Here is a 16,716-nt window from a genome sequence, read left to right as displayed (position 1 = left end):
CTCAGTCGATATGTGAACATTCAGGTATCTCGGATAGAAATGATCAAGAGGATGCTCCACTTTCCAGGGTTTGCTACATAGATAGACAAAGGTGAAACACGTCAAAACTATTGATTAAGTCTTCAAGACAGGTCTACTCGTCCGTTAGAAGCTTTGTGTCAAAACAAAACACCGATCTTCTAGTTATTCGACTTCTGGAGAGGGATGCAGGCCTGGTTCATGCCTGAGGCAGAAGTAGGCACACCTCGGTTTCCTGTGTGGAGGACAAGCGGGCCAATCATGATGTGAGAAGCAGACCAGTGGTAGAGCACCACATCGCAGTGAGGAACCATGGATCCAGTACGGATGAATGTGGGCAGAACCTCGAAAAATTGATGGGACGGTCTGTTTTACCCCTGAAATTAGTCATGTTGTTTGTATTAGTTAGTTATTCCTTTTTGAACCTCTACTCTGTAACAACGGGTCGTAAATAGCAGAACCGCGAACATTTGGATTAATTCAGCACAGATTCTGGGATTAGACAAAACGACTATTCGTGTCTGTTGGCAACTAGTTAACTAACTAGTGCAATAGATGCCAGCAAACTGCTTCACCGTTATTTAGAAATTAGGGCCCAAGGCATCACAGTCGAAGACCGTGATTGTTCTAGAAACTCAGGCCAATCAAGGCATCCCACATAGCAATACCAGTCAATACGGCGTAATCATACGGAGGCCGGCCAAAAGCCCGTGTGTTTCTCATGCATACCCGTACTGACGCGTGTATCGGTAATTAACATGTCTGGCCGGAGGCAAACCGCGATGGGCTCTCCAGAGGCCACTCCACTGGCAACTGCCCTTCTGGGAAGCATCTGGTTTTGGCGCTACGGCAGCTGCTAACTGGCTCTTTCACCAATCAGCAGTCGCTGAGCTTTATTAGTGGGGGCGTAAGGTTCCCTAACTAACTGCTTACTCTGTAGTGTCACCAAAGAGCAACTGGAACTTTTTTTTCGAACGTAGCCCGTTCGTGACGTGCCCTCTTGACCTCCTTTCTCGCTCTCCGCCGACCATCGAACGCTCTACCTTTGACCACCCTCCCTAGACGTTCTTTCGCCCTAATTCGCCAAATCATTTACCCTGCTATTCTGTGAAGAAGTCTATCTCAGAACTGCTTCCTTTGTTGCATACGCCATGATCCCATTTGTTGTATGCTCCGGGTCTATGTAAATCTAGCGTCGTGACACACCGAATATCTCGCGGAACCGTCTACTTCTACAACGACTTCCGATCTTGTGCCCGACATTTCAACCCATCGCGAATTCGCTTATAGGCTTCATCAATAACAGCCTTGGGCGTCTGGTATATTTCGAGACATTTGTGCAGGTCCAGAAATTACCTTCTACCTTGGTCATACGTGCTGCGAGCCGTCCAAGGTTCCCCTGATCACTAGCCAACTGCATTTCTTGAATTCCATGCTTCAACATTTCAGACTATAACGGGCGCGGCAAGCAATTGCTTGCTGCAATAGACGACACGGAAGGTGAGTCCCCTGAAAATCCAATGGTCCTACGTTGGTCACAGCTCTTTGGGCAATATCCGTCCCCAACGAATGACCTTGCTACGACATTATACTAAATCGATGATTTCTTCCGCTTATAGAGACCACTTCGCCGGCATTCCTCGAATTGGCATCCTCGCCGTCTAATCGTCCACACGAGCAGACAACACTGGCAGACGGATACTCTGTGCAGACATCAGTTGAGCCATCGCGAGCGACCTCGCCCGCCGCTTCCAGCGTTGTAGCACTTGGATCACCAAGCCAGCGCCGCCAGCCTGCATCGCCGGAATCCCTTCCGTCACTCCCTAAGTACCCTGGCGCGTGGGATTCTCTGTCGTCGTCATCCCCCGAGAATCGAAAGGCAAATAGCGCATACTTTACTGCTGCGTGGGGATCTCCATATGCAACACCCAGCCCGCGTCGGCTCTCGTGGACACTCAGTAATCAGCCTAGCTTAAATCTCCCGTCTCGCGAAAATTCTCCTTCGAGAGGTCGTGGTTACACATCCATACGTGGTCCTGGATCATTCCGAACAACGTCAACGTCCAGTCAAGTACTCAGGCCAATCGGCTCAATAGGCCGATCCTCCGCCCGAGATTTTTCGGGCACACAAGGAGGTTCCTCATTCCAACAATTTACTGAGGACTGGATCGACCGCTACCTATCTGGCCAACCACGCACAGAGCGGACGAATTGGTTGAGTGACGACGAAGGTAGCGAGGCACCATCCTTTTTCACTGCCCGCAACAACTTCGGCGACGATCCAACTGAAGGTTGGCTGGGACTAGACGAACCTAACGAGGAGGACCTCTTGAGAACGCCTACTGCAGTCAATTCTCTATCGGTAAGATCAAGAAAGGGACTTGGTAAACAGCTCAGCCGGTCTCGTCAGAAACATCTTTCCACTTTCAGCACCGCTACTCTACGGCAAGAAGACGTTTGGGGATTCGCATTCGGGGACGAGCATCCGTCGACCGCAATGTCTGATATAGCAGATACACCCCTGCCCTCAACGGAGCACGACTCCACCACCGAGTCTTCGACGGAGAAGCCTCTTCCATTACCGCCTTCAGAGAATGCCACACCTATTGAGAATACTGAGAGCATAAAGGCTGAAGCTACCCCTAGACCCCAATTGGCCAGTCAAGGCTCGTCTCAACGCGGAAGAAAAAAGGTAGCATGGCGCGGTAAGACCTGCTTGATTGCAGTGCCTACTGATGATAAGAGAGGATCTGAGGAGTCCGGCTATCAGTTACTGACGAAGGTGGATGTCGAAAAGCGTCTGCAAAGATGGCTGGATGAAGGATACCATGTGGATGGATTCGACGTTTTTGCGCCCGAGCAGGACTCATTTTCGAGCCAAACTGGTGGCTTCAGTCGCCTGCCTTATCCCGATGAAAGTGAATCTTTACAAGACAAAGTATCCGGGAATTTTGGGGTGAGATTTCCAAACCTGGGCGAATGGGATGCATACGTCCAACACTTGCAAGAAGAGAAACTCCGTGCACTTGGAGTCTTCCTCGACGATGACCCCCCAGCTTTGGAGTCCCCTGCAGCATCCTTGGGGGCAATGACTCAAATGGGAATCTTCCCTGGCCATATCACATCCCCACCAATTCCTACTTCGTCTGCAGCCAGTAATCCTATGTTTGGTTCCCATACTTTCTCTCCTCATTTCAACCAGTCTACCAACCCGAGCACGCATGCTGAATCCTTGGCATCGCCGCCACCTCAGTTTGGAGGACAGCATTCATTTTATGGCATGGATGCAAATTTCGTACCAGGGTTGCCTTATCCTTACCAACCAACGCCTCCAGTTGCAGGAACCTTGACTCCGCAGAGTCTATTCAACGCACGTCAAGCCAGCTTTGCAGGAACCGGCCCTGGCGGCATGCCAAATCTGAACTCGATCTTTTCACCTGTATCTCCCCTCAATGCCGACGAGATGTTTAACCAAAGTTCGAATGGACATCGTGATCGTACAGACTCAATTCGGGATTCATCATATCAAGACCCGTCAAGCAACAAACGACAAGTTCGTGAGTCGCGGGCAGCTACACTCATCCTTGATGAGTCCCAGCTCGAGACAGAACATTTTCAAGCGTCAAATGTTGAAATCGCCCATCCTACGCCTCGAGGACATAGTCATAACCTCAGTGAAACGTTACAGAAAGGTCTGGATCGGTATTCGCAGGCGGATTATCATCTAGAACACTCAATTCAGCGACAGTTGGAGGAAAATGAGGGCGACTTGCAAAATTCTCGCTGGGCTATTGGCGAAGATGATGTGCAGCCGTCCCCTGCCCATGCACAGTTCTCGGTTCCAGACTCGTTCTCTACCGGCCACCATCGCCTCTTCGGAGAGCAACAGCAGCAGCCTATGGATATGATTCAAGATGCTGATGAGATTGATACTAATCCAAGTCTTACCGCAAGTCCCCGCGAACCAAAACTTGACATGAGCCATCACCCATGGCATAGTGCTAAGCCAAGTTCCGGTTCCTTTGCCGCAAGGCACAAGTCCAAGGCATCTCTGTCAGGCCTCAATGTGGAAGCCCAGGAGTTCAACCCTACAGGTTCATTCTCGACTAATGTATTCGCTTCCCAAGGAGGAGCCTCTTTTCAATCGAATGGGTACGGAAGTGGTTCAATCTTTTCCCCCACCTCATCCGTGTTCCAACCTGGCAGTTCGATTGGCGGCTTTAATGTGGGAGCTCCTTCATTTACACCTTCAAGTAACGACTTCAACGCTAGTAGTAATTCGTTCGTACCCAGCGCGTCGAAGGGATTCACATTCTCTACCGCATCCTTCAACGCTGATGCACCTACTTTCAATCCAGGTGCAAGCGTCACGTCTAATGCTTCGGACGCACCCAGTCATCTCAAAGGCAGTATCTTCGGAGATATCGACTTCAACCAGATGAATAAGCCAAACAAATCATCTAAAGCTATTCCTATTGTTCGCCCCGATGATGATCATGAAGAAGTGGTCATGGAACGTGGGGCACCAGGAACTCCGCCACGACAAAAGCGTGCTCGCCGCGGGGCTGATGAGGAAGACGAGGATGTCGATTTCGCCGGGCTCATGCCATTGGCAGAGGCCACTCAAACTCAAGCTACAGCTGTAGCAAATCAAACCTACAAGTCTGCAGAAGGAAAAGAGAATGAAGTTCCCGAGCAGGATGTCCTAGAGGTTCCTGTGAAACCAGAAAGCCCTGATACGAAACGCCGCTTTGTGGAAGATGACGCTGTCGCCGTGGAATATACCGTTGAGACGGTTAAAGATATTCAGGAGGAGAAAGTCATTCCCCCAGTTGACACCGAGCCATTCCCCGCCGTATCCGATTTCAACGAGGTTCCCGACCCTGCCGATTCAGTCATTGACAAGAGCACACCAACGGAGTCGAAAGAGGAAGAGATCGCAACCCCGGTATCCGAAGCTGCTCCTGACCCTATTGCTGAGCAACCAAATGCAGAAATATCGAAACGAGAGCCAAGGAAGTCAATCTTCTCGGCATTTGCAAGATCATTCGCATTCCGCCCTTCGATCTCAGAATATGTTCCGATAAAGTCGCCTAGTAATGAGGCCAAGTCGCCTAGTAGTGAAGCTACCCCCATTCCAGAGCCAGTCAAGGCCCAACCAGAGAAGCCCAAGACGGGCCTATTTGCTTCTCGTTATGCTGTTGAGGAAGAAGAGTTGAACGTCACCGAGTTGGCACCAATCAACAGCCAGCCTGAGATTGCCAATGAAAATGACGAAGTCGCCGTCAATGGTCATGACTCGCCCGATGAGGATGAACTCAACGCCGTAATGGATCAGCTCAATGGCGATGACTCTGATGTAGGTGTAGAAAGACTCAGCACACCCTTGCCACCTCAAATGACCATTGAAACACCCGTGTTACGCTCAACGGAACAAACACAGCTACCTCACATCATTCGCAGTGATGCTCCAAGCCCAAGTCCTGCCAGAAACTTCAATCAACTGTTGCGAGGTACTTCAAAGATTGGGTCTGATTTGGATGTTACTCAATCTCATCACTCTTTCCCACAACGAGGCTTTGCTTCAGGTGCTCAGTCACCAGTTCGCCAATTGCTCAGTACGAATGAGCATATCAGTGACTGGGACGATGTTATCTCCTCAGGTGAAGATGAAAAGCTGGTGCAACGAAGCAAGTTCTTTGATCGTCATGTCAATGCTCTTGTCAGTGAGGTTTTGGCGGAGCGATTAGGCCCTCTTGAGCAAGCACTAAGCATTATACAAAACTCTGTGGTATCCTTGCACTCACAATCGGCTGGTCGTCAACTACTCAACGGCAGACAAGCAGATGTGGAACATAGCGATGCCGATGATGAGGACGACGAGGTTAATATTCCTCGTTCGATCTCGCCATTGAGCAAACGAGATAGGAAGTTGGAGAAAATGAAGGGCGCAGTACTTGAAGCTCTAACAGCTCATGGCTTAGGCCGGCAAGAAGTTCCTCCAGCTTCGGCGAACTTCAATATCATTCAAGAAACACTGGCTGAGCTCAAAGCATTAACGCAACAACGTCAGCAGCCAGACATCAAGACTTTGGTTCAAGAGGCTCTAGCAGTCCATGCCCAAGCCAACGCCAGAAAGACACCTCTTTCGGAGGCTGAAGAAATTGGCGCGGAGAGTTTGAAACTGCAATTAGATGGTGTTAAGAGCATGCTTCGAACGGCCGATGAACGTACCGAACAAGAAATCAAGGCTCGTCGTGACGTTCAAGAAGCTTTGACAGAAGTCCAGAAGATGCTTGGTCATGCTGAAGGTGAAGTTGCTCGCTATCGCCAAGCCGCTGAGCAAGCAGAAGCAGCTGTTCGTGAACTCAAGGAAGACAGAATTCCTCAGTTGGAGAAGGCCCAGACGCGATGCGACGCACTTGAAAAACAACAAGAATCATGGGAGATGACCCTTGCAGAGCTTTCCGCCAAGAATATTGCTTTGGAAGGTACACTTGACGAGTACCGTGTTTCGCATGATTTCTGGAAGAAGAAGGTTGCCACGACGGAAGATGAGAACAAAGATTTGCGGTCCAATATTGGACACCTTACTGTTCGTATCGAAGATAGTATGCGTGCCAGACAGAGTCTCCGTGGCAAATTTGATAAATTGCAGGATGATATGGCGAACGTGACCAAGGATGTGACCCGCGATCAGGCCAATGCTCGGAGAAAGGAAGAGGAACTGACAGCCAAATATGAAAGTCTCCGTGCTGCATATGATAGGGAAGTGAAGTTGCGCGAAAAGCTCGAAATTGACATTGGCGAGCTAGAGAAGTCCGAGCGAGAAACTGCCAAACTGAAGTTTATCTTTGCTCAATCTCAGCAAGAAAATCACAGATTGGAGGAGCTTGTTGCATCTCTACGCCAGGAAAGCCAAGAACATGAGAACGCAGCCTCTCGCTTTGAACGTGAATTCAACGAAGCCCGTGAGAGCAGTCGTATGGAAATCCAGCGCGCCAGAACTTCAATGGAGGCCGACCTTGAAGCAGCAAACAATCAAGTCAATTATATTCGTGCAGGACTCGAAGCTGAGATCAACCGCTTGGAAAGCCAAGTTGAGAATGTCCGCATGGATGCCGATACTATGAAAGAGCGATATGAGCTTCTCTTGGAAGAAGCTCGTGAGAACAAAGACTCAACCATAGCGGAGTTGACGGCAGGAAAGGACATGGCAATGGAAGAACAACGCAAAACACATGACCGTGTCCTGAACGATCTCCGCGAACGCCACGCTCGTGCACTGCACAATGCTTCTGAAGACCGACAGCGGATTGAATCCTACATGAAGGAGAAGCTAGACCTTAGCAATGAGAAAGTGGCACACCTGCAAGACCGCGTCGCTCATCTGGAAGAGAAGCTTGAAATTGCCAAGTCTGCAGCTCGTGCAGCCGCTCAAGCGGCTCAAGCCAAGGGTGTCGTTGTTTCTCCTCCGGTGCAGCATCATAGTTCACCATCGTTGTCTTACAGCAAGGACTCGTCAGCCCCTGAAAAGATTTCTCCTCAAGCTCTCCGCGAATCAATTCTTGTGCTCCAGGATCAATTACAACAACGCGAAAGCCGTATCGAGGAGCTAGAAGAGGAGCTCAGTGAAGTGGACAAGGAGGCGCCCAACAAAATCAAAGAGAGGGACACTGAAATCAGCTGGCTTAGAGAGCTACTTGGAGTTCGTGTTGATGATCTCCAGGATATTATTAACAACCTTTCGCAGCCTTCCTTCGATCAGAATACCGTCCGGGACGCTGCCATCCGACTTCGGGCCAATCTTCAAATGCAGCAGCAGGAGAAAGAGAGGGCAATGTCAGGACAAGCATTCCCTTCATTGGCTGATATTGCTGCGTCACCACGTTCTCTACCGCTCGCAGCAGCCGCAGCTTGGGGAAACTGGCGCAAGGGCCGCGAGTCTTTTACATCGGAAAGCGGAGCTACTCAGACACCTTCAAAGTCAACGAACGCTGGCGGGTTCCTATCCGGCCTTCTTACACCCCCTAGCTCAAATGTAAGATATACACCCAAAAATATGAGCGCCCCGCCAGGCCCAGCGCGTCTAGCAGGTCGTCGAACAGCATCAGAGAGCCGCCCGCTACGAGGATACAATCAATCGCGTTCTCTATCTGCGCGACAAATGGATAAGCTCCCGGTTGTCCATCAGGAGCAGATCGAACCACCAACAACACCACCACTCCTGCGAAGGTCCAGCTATGATCATGATGCGGAGCAAAACAGCTATGACGGCAGCTCCTTGATGGACGACGTTGACAGCATGATAGCTGCAGACTCCCCAGAAGGAATCAGAGACGATCACCTCTTTGCCCATGACGAGTAAAGAGCATTGTCTTATCTTGTTTCACCTCTGTCCTCTTCTATTTCAATTCCAGACTGTTCATATTTGATAGTATCTAGAGTTTCCTCATCTGCATAGCGTTATATCTTTTTTATGGCCCATGTCTTTCTCTCACCCCCTTTTTATCATTTTTCTTCATATCTTCGTTTCTATAATTTAATTTCCCTTTTCTTTTCCCTCTTCCAGTCTTGATACCACTGCAGCTAAATCGTTACAGCTTTCCATACATTCACTGTTAATACTTTATCCAGCACTGTCGTGTCGTGTGTTGCTGCTTTTTTGTACAAAAACGACATGTCCATTCTCTACTAACAAAAAATAGTCCCTTATTTCCTTACTCTGTCTATTTTACTCGTGTACTCTTATGTCAAATTGAATCTATTCATTCCTATTCCCTGAAAGATCGAAGTTATTGTTATTATTGTTGTGTGTGTATTTTTATGTGTACAACATTGTTCCTGGTTTGTGAGTAGAGATATCCCAGTTTTGATGTTTTGGTGTCCATGTCACTTCCAATCGATATGTCCATGAACGGCGGAGTGAAGATAGATTATTGTATAGAGCAATACAACGCATTTACAGCATGCGAACTCAAGGTTACAAGGGTATCTTGGATAATAATATACATTAATGCTAGAGAGAGTATCAAACAAGAAAATCGTGACTATAACCATACTTGTGCTCAAGGAATTCCTAACAATCACTTTGCGGACGGAATCCCCTTCTGCTTCCCATAATTGAATGCCTTCTTAGCCAAATCCGGAATGACGAAAAGACATACAACATTACTCAACCAACTCGCCGCCGTATCGAAGAAGATATTGTTCCTCGGGCTAGAGCCCAGCGCACTTGATCGCATTATCTGGCCGATAGCGTTTGTGATAATCTGGAAATCGCCCCTCTCCAATCCCTTGATGGCGATAGAAGCAACTTCTTCGGGGAGTTGTGGTTTATCGGCTTCTTCCATGATATGCGTAAGCTCCGGCTTGAGCTTTTGCTCATTCTCAAAGCCCGGACTGGTCATTCCCATTGGGAAGACGATGTGGATTTTGACGTCGGTTGCGGGGGCATCGGCGTCTTTCTTGCGACGAGCACCGTTGTACATTTCGATTTCTTGCACAAGGACATCGGATAAATTGCGCATGGCGGCTTTGGGCGGTGAGTAGGGACTGTATCCAGAGACAGTGAAGACGGCGAGAGTGGATGCGGTAAAAATGAGGTGTCGTGGAGGCGGGTGTTCTTTTCCAGTGGTCTGTGAAACTGGTACCAACCATCTCCTCAGCGTTGCGTGCGCAGTGTATGCGCTGGTCCAATACACAGTGTCCATTTGATCGCGCAATGTTTTGATAGGCACATCGATGAAGAGGCCGGGATGACAGTATCCGGCGCAACACCAAACAACATCAGGGGCGACTCCATTATTCCACGTCGTGGTCTCTTCCAACAGGCGATCCGCGGCATCAGGGTCTGTCAAGTCGGCGCTAATGAAGTGGAAGCGTTGTGTCGATGGATTCACTGCAGCGGCCTGTTCTTGTCAGTGAGCTCGTGTTCTATACAGATAAGGAATCATCCCACCTTGATGTCTGCAATCGCCGTTTCAAGTTTGTGAGCCGACCTCGAGGCAATGACCACATTGGCGCCTTTTTGTGCAAGTTGAATAGCAATTGATCTGCCAAGTCCCTCGGAGGCACCCGTTATGAGTATTGTCTGTTGGAATGTAATGTTAGCCATGCCAATGGTTTCATCCCACCAAGTCGAATCGGATAGCTTACCTTGCCATTGACGGGGAACTGATTTGGGCCGAAACCAAGCATCTTGTACGCCGAGTAAGTGATGATTCCTACTATGATAGCAATAAAAGCAATAGTTGCCTGCGAGTAATCCATGAAGATACTCTTGTATAAAGGGAGAGGCAGGCTCAGCTCGCTCTCATTGAACTTTAATATACCAGGCTCTGCAAGTACCAGAAGTGTTTAGCTCTCATCTGTCTGAGACCAAATGACTAAGGTATCCAGTTGTACATAGTTAGTTCGTACGCCAATCGACCAATAGTATCCGTCATATTCAGAGCTAGCCGCTGGTGTGGGACGTCCAAGGCGGTGAGAGCGGCATATCTAAATTTTTGTACGCAGGAAAAAAGTTCCTATCGCCGAGCCAGAGGAGAGTGTTTCTCTCAGTTCATTAGAGCCACCAATTCAATATGGCAGCCAAAAAAAGAAAGGCTAGCAGCCGACAGTCGGCAGGCAAGAAAAATGATTCGGCCATGCGAACGAAGTACAATATCAATGAGACTTTTGACAACTCAGAAGATGAGTTTATGGCCGGCCGCGATCAGGTTTTGTTAGAAGAAGGTCCAGAAGCGAAGAGAAGGCGCAAGTTGCAAGAAGAGGGTATGTTCTTACAAACACAAAAGCAGTGAAATCCTAAGATTCACAACTTGGATACAGAAGCCGACCTTCAACCCTCCGACGAAGAAGTTCTCGGATACGACGAGGACGAAGACGAGTTAGATGACGATGACGATGACGAATATGAAAACGACTACACGTCCAGCAAGCGAAAAGGTGTATCGGATTCAGAGTCAGATGCAGGCGCCAACGATGAGGACGAAGAGGAAGGCCTCGAGGCCTGGGGTTCCTCAAGAAAAGACTATTACAATGCCGATATGATCGAGACAGAGGCCGATGCGCTCGAGGAAGAGAGTGAAGCAAAAAGACTACAACAGAAACACTTGAAGGCAATGAAAGAGGCGGATTTCGGCTTCGACGAAATCGATTGGGTGGAATCTGGAAAGGGCCCCGAAGATAGTAAAGACGGCCAAGATGGGGTTGTTACTGAGGTACTACCCCAGCTGGAGATTACAGACGACATGGGTTCTGAGGAAAAACTCAAAGTCTTGAAGACGAGGTATCCCGAATTCGAACCCCTCGCAAAGGACTTTGTCGACCTCCAGACTGAGTACACAACTATTCTGGCAGACGCCCAGAAAGCGGAAGAAGCTATGGACGGTTCTGAGACGTCTGTTCCAGTACCAATTATTAAGTTTCGGGCACTGGCTTCTTACCTTGGATCAATCAGCATGTACTTTGCTCTTCTTACGTCTCCCGCAGAGGATGGTGATGGAAAAACGGTTGCTCTGTCGCCAACAGAACTGCGAGATCATCCTATCATGGGATCCTTAGTTAAATGCAGACAACAATGGGAAACTGTCAAGGATTGGAGTATCCCCGAGGAATCCGAAAATATCGAAGAAGACGTTGAGGTTGAAGGTTCGGAAGTGTCCGTTGAATTCGAACCAGCTGTACAGCAATCCTCGAAAGAAAAGAAATCGACCAAATCAGCCCAGAAAGAAAAGAAGTTGAGCAAATCACAGCAAGCAGCAGAGAAAGCACGCGCCGAAGCCGAAGCCCGTCGTGCCGAAAAGATCAAGAAGGCTGAAGCCGGCTTGGCCGATCTGGCCGACTTGGTCAAAACATCCAGCAAAAAGTCTAAAGCACTATCGAAAACCACAGGCTCTCAACCTCAAGAGGACGATGATTCTGACCTCGGCGACGAGGACGCCCTTACCGCCCACGAAGCCGAAGAAAAGGCTCGAAAGAAGCGCTCTCTGCGATTCTATACCTCTCAAATTGCGCAAAAGGCCAATAAACGAAACGCCGCTGGCCGAAATGCTGGTGGTGATGAAGATCTACCATACCGAGAACGTCTCAAGGACCGCCAGGCACGTCTCAACGCGGAAGCTGAGAGGCGTGGTCGTGCGCAAGCCAACGAGACTGAACAGCTGGGCGGTGACTCTGACGAAGAGGATCACCGTCTTGCGCGCGAAGTCCGTGGCGATGCCGCCGGCACAGATGACGATGAGTACTACGACATGGTCGCCGCTCGCAACAAGCAGAAGAAAGCAGACAAAAAGGCTCGCGCTGAGGAAGCCGAGGCCGCTCAGAAAGGAGAGCGCTACGAAGAAGTTGAAGAAATTGGACCCGACGGTAAACGTCGTATTACATACCAGATTGAGAAGAACAAAGGTTTGACTGCGAAGCGGAACAAGGACGTACGCAATCCGCGTGTCAAGAAAAGAAAGAAGTTTGAGCAGAAGAAGAAGAAGCTTGCTAGTATCCGTCAAGTGTACAAGGGAGGTGAGGGTCGTGGAGGTTACGCTGGTGAGCTTACGGGTATCAAGAAGAATCTTGTCAAGAGTGTTAAGCTATGATCAAAAAGCGTGTTTTGTGTCAATATTTGTTTATGGCGTTGTATGTGTGATGCAATCAGCATCGATTTAGGATACCTGTACATATTGCATTTATGGTTCATTTTCTATAGATACCTATATGAACATGAACAATCTTTCTTGTTAATCAAATGACACCCCCTGTTTCCCTATCGTCACATCCGTATGTATGTTTTGATACATGGGTAATTCGACATAAACTTAAGAACTCATCAATCAGATGTGACGACCGCTCTATTTGCTACCAGATCTGCTAAATGCTGTTTGATATCTCTTCGCATGTTCGTCGATAGATCCATGCTCAGAAATCTGCGGGCAATAGACTCCTATCAATGAAAATAACAATTAGCCTATCCACTTCCAGAAATATTTTCGTTGCAAGGAGATGGCACGAACCGCTGTCTCCAAGATCGCCTCTTCTTGTTTAGACATCCTGGCACAGGCTGTGACGAGGTCTTGTCCTCGGGCTGACAATGACACCAATTCGCTTGCCCTCGCAACGATAGCTTCACCGACACCGTTCATGGCAGCGCAACTGATATACATGTTGATTAGCTTTGGTTTACATTCGTCACAATGATGATTTCATACAGTGTTCCAAAGCTCTGATTGCTGCGTCCTGGCTTGAAACTGTTATCAGTCAGTTTGAAAATCTATCCGTTGTGAGTCACTTAAGCCTACTCACTTGTAGAGATAGGCGACCTCCTCTTTGGCGTTTGCGATTTCCTCGTCAACTCTGACTTCCATATGTCCAAAGCCTAGAGATGGTCTCTCTGGCAAGAATCTATTTTCAAAGATTTCATGGAAGTGAGTGGCGGCAAGAACTTTGGGCCTTTCACCACCGAGGCTTAAAAGATATTCGAAAATACCACAGGCTAAACCAGCTCCATCTGAAAAGAAAGCCACATGTTGAGTCTCAGCAAGCTATGTTTGGAAATACACAAGACTCACCATTTAAATCAGTCCCTTTCCCAAATTCGTCAATAATGATCAAGCTTCTTCGTGTTGAGAACTTCAACAGCAGTGAGATCTGTTGCAAGTCTAGCGTGAATGTGCTCTGAATCTGAACACAGCCTAAGCCAATGTTATTTGTCTCTAGCCCAATCGACTTACCTTGGAAACAGTCTCTGGGGTACTGATACGAGTCAAAATCTTATCAGTTATACCTATTTCTGCATTTAGAGCAGGAACATAACTATGTATGTTAGTTTCCCTTCGGACAAGTGTATAGCCATCTTTCTTACCTTCCAATATGAGCCAGATACACTATCAAGGCAACCTGCTCGTGGTCAGCGATACCTATTTAAATTCACAATAGAAATAAAATACTACCTGCTTCATGTATACACTCTTTCCGGAAAAGTTAGGCCCTGTTAGTAGCAACATGCTTGGGGTATTCGAGTATTGGCGATCAGCAAAATGAATGGCGGTCCCTGGCTGTTGCGTACCACAACCACCCTGCAAATTGACATCGTTGGGGATGTAAGATGCTACCATCAGCTCTTGGAGAGGGTGCCTCGAGACTCAATTAGAAAACCCTCTTATATCATAGCGGCCATTTCTTACCGTCCACCTTCGACTCGAATCACATTCTCTGTGGACATTTGAGGCCGAGCGAATTTGTATGCTTCTGCAGTTTTGGCCATCGCAAGGTAGCTGAATCATTTGTTAGAACAAAGTAACTTCAGGACAGTAGACAGCTTCGCTCACCAATCAAGCTCTCCACAGAGCTCTGAGCACGCTGAGAGCACCTTTTCGTATTTTAGAACATTTTGTGCTATCTCGTGGGCAATCTCTATTTCTCTTTCTGAACAATAGCCTTTAAGCAATATACTCTATGCAAACCATGTCAGCTGTCTTACCGCAAACGAGACTGTAAATGTCGCCAAGCTTCTCGTCCAATTCTCTCATTCGTTCATCTTTAAAATAAGCTCTATTCTCGGTCGTAAAAACTTGTTCCCACGTTCCACCACTTCCCGTATAAGCAGCACGTCCTGTAGTATCAAAAGGTATGGCGATGTTGAAGCCTAGTTGCGGGAAGTAGATAACATTGACCTCGATTTGAAGATTTGCGGGAATGGTGGAAGCAACATCGATGGCAACCTGTTTCAACAGACCGTCCAGGCCATTGTATCGGGTTTTGAGGAGGTCTAGGTCACGATCCACGCCTTGTTTAATGACTGTTCTCTGCTGCTCTTGCGAGTCCTCAATATCTATCTGATCCCGGTCAGTTTTCATAACACAGTGGAATTCTGCATGCCAACCGTCTGATATATAAGTCTTCCTACTGCATGGAGGCTTCCCACATCCAGAGTTTCAAGCATCTTGAAGATGGTTAGCAATGTGGAATATGGAATTGATTTTCGATGCCTACCCTTTCACGAAAAGACACCATATCCTGACAACCCATCTCGCGGACTGCTTCCTGGAGGTCCAACGTATGTGTTGCGAACTGAACTACAATTTAGTATAGTAGATCGGAGAGTCATAGAAATATTAGTGGCATACGTTTAGCAAACTGCCCCATATGGTGCCTTTGAAGCCACCGAAAGCACTACTAAGACCTTTATGGAGGGTTGTCATGACCGGACACATATTCTTGACTTTCTTGAGGCAACTGCACATTTTCTGCAGAGTACTTTTATTGGCAGGCAGAAGAAGGAGATCTAAGATCTTGTGCCTTTTTGATATGACATCAAGGTCAACACTAGGACGCAAGAAGTATTGTCTCAAACGACTCTTGCCCTGCGGGGTGAGAAGATGTTGGTGGAATAATCCGTATAGCGAGAGGTCTTCTTTTGCTCGTGATGATGTCTTTCGGGGACCTTGATTAAAAGAGTTCGGATGGGATTCAGTCTGCATTATCTGGAGCGAAGATAGAGTATTTAGATTGACATGCCTTTGGCTCGTCAGTATAAGTACACATTTGATGCTTCGGGGCTACTCACATCGTTCCTTTGAGAAAAAATGTCTCAACTGATCTAACAGCATAAGTAGCAATGCTATTCTCCAAGCTGTTGTGTTCTGTGCTTCGCCTTTGTACATACGCAAGTACTGCTCCTGTACATCCCAGTGAGACTGAATTCTCAATATCAACTATTCCTCCAAGCCGAAGGAGTTTCCCCTTTTCGAAGGAGAATCCTGCATTCTCTGCAATCACCTCCTCAGCTTGTTGAGTTAGTCCGTCACCGGGAACGAGGAATTGTGCAAGGTCTTCTTCCTGCTGGAAGATCTCCAACTCGGCCAACTTCGCCTTTGCGCCGTCGACACTATACTCTTGGATCGGCCGAACATCTATGCGATACGGAAGGCGAAGTGCATTATCTAGAGCTATCAGCAAAACTATATATATGTGAGCATCTTACGCACCAAATTGACGTATGTCATTCATGGTGGCTTCCTCCGCTCGCGTTGAGGTCAATATGGTGGTCGGGTTGATTTCGACCTTGACTGAGGACGAATTAGTAACAGATAAATCTTATTTTCAACATACAAACCCACGCGTATCGATAAAATCCTTCCCACCGAACTGGACGTCACTGAGGATGCTGAGTCTTTCCTCACGAGCGATGTAGAAGCAGCATCCAACTGTGCCCTCCTCCTTGATGTCGATGCCCATAACAACCTCGCCCAAGTCATCAACAAGGTTTTCATCTTCATCAACTGCAGGATGCAGGCCATGCTGTCTGCTACTCTGTACATGCTCTAGGCCTGAAGTGATGAAGGTGTCAGGACTAAGCGGTCGCAATCGTAGCGGATTGACAGGATCCGTCGCAAATCTTCGCTGAGCACTTGAAGCTCTCAAAGAGTTTCTTGGTCCTGGATCTCTTTTCCTTTTTGACAATGCCATGTCTCAATAGCCACAGGAGACGTTTTTCGATGAGAACCAGAGTGTCGAGTTGAATGACAGTGTGCTTGGAAGGAGATGGATAGCTGTGTGGTTTCTCGTTCCTTCCCTTTGTACACACGGCTGGCAACCACCCCCTCCCTTTTCGAACGAGAGTTAAGCTCAGCCAGTTTTCAGAAATATATTGAGAGTTGCATTCTTATTTAATTTGATACAGACGTTGAATTATCTACACAA

General features: G+C 47.9%; 4 protein-coding genes across 4 annotated transcripts; 2 read left to right on the top strand and 2 right to left on the bottom strand.

The window, feature by feature from the left end:
- Positions 1-1,538: 1,538 nt before the first annotated feature.
- On the top strand, positions 1,539-8,386 carry EYB26_003020 (uncharacterized protein; the record flags this gene model as incomplete). The annotated part of the gene is made up of 2 exons (XM_054262324.1): positions 1,539-1,548; positions 1,638-8,386. 2 exons carry the CDS (start codon positions 1,539-1,541, stop codon positions 8,384-8,386), a joined length of 6,759 nt encoding a protein of 2,252 aa, XP_054118299.1.
- Positions 8,387-9,104: 718 nt separating this feature from the next.
- Positions 9,105-10,218, bottom strand: EYB26_003019 (uncharacterized protein; the record flags this gene model as incomplete). The annotated part of the gene is made up of 3 exons (XM_054262323.1): positions 9,105-9,929; positions 9,980-10,111; positions 10,177-10,218. 3 exons carry the CDS (start codon positions 10,216-10,218, stop codon positions 9,105-9,107), a joined length of 999 nt encoding a protein of 332 aa, XP_054118298.1.
- A 386-nt stretch (positions 10,219-10,604) lies between these two features.
- Positions 10,605-12,614, top strand: EYB26_003018 (uncharacterized protein; the record flags this gene model as incomplete). The annotated part of the gene is made up of 2 exons (XM_054262322.1): positions 10,605-10,794; positions 10,852-12,614. 2 exons carry the CDS (start codon positions 10,605-10,607, stop codon positions 12,612-12,614), a joined length of 1,953 nt encoding a protein of 650 aa, XP_054118297.1.
- Positions 12,615-12,844: 230 nt separating this feature from the next.
- On the bottom strand, positions 12,845-16,482 carry EYB26_003017 (uncharacterized protein; the record flags this gene model as incomplete). The annotated part of the gene is made up of 17 exons (XM_054262321.1): positions 12,845-12,958; positions 13,029-13,167; positions 13,224-13,262; positions 13,318-13,522; positions 13,584-13,695; positions 13,746-13,827; positions 13,877-13,911; positions 13,965-14,148; positions 14,199-14,288; positions 14,343-14,439; positions 14,495-14,849; positions 14,897-14,956; positions 15,007-15,084; positions 15,141-15,531; positions 15,581-15,956; positions 16,002-16,082; positions 16,134-16,482. 17 exons carry the CDS (start codon positions 16,480-16,482, stop codon positions 12,845-12,847), a joined length of 2,787 nt encoding a protein of 928 aa, XP_054118296.1.
- Positions 16,483-16,716: the final 234 nt, after the last annotated feature.

The sequence above is a fragment of the Talaromyces marneffei genome, chromosome 2 (genome assembly GCF_009556855.1).
Source record: "Talaromyces marneffei chromosome 2, complete sequence".
Taxonomy (NCBI): Eukaryota; Fungi; Ascomycota; class Eurotiomycetes; order Eurotiales; family Trichocomaceae; genus Talaromyces; species Talaromyces marneffei.
Note: the sequence above shows the minus strand (reverse complement) of the source record. Positions and strands in the feature narration are given on the sequence as shown.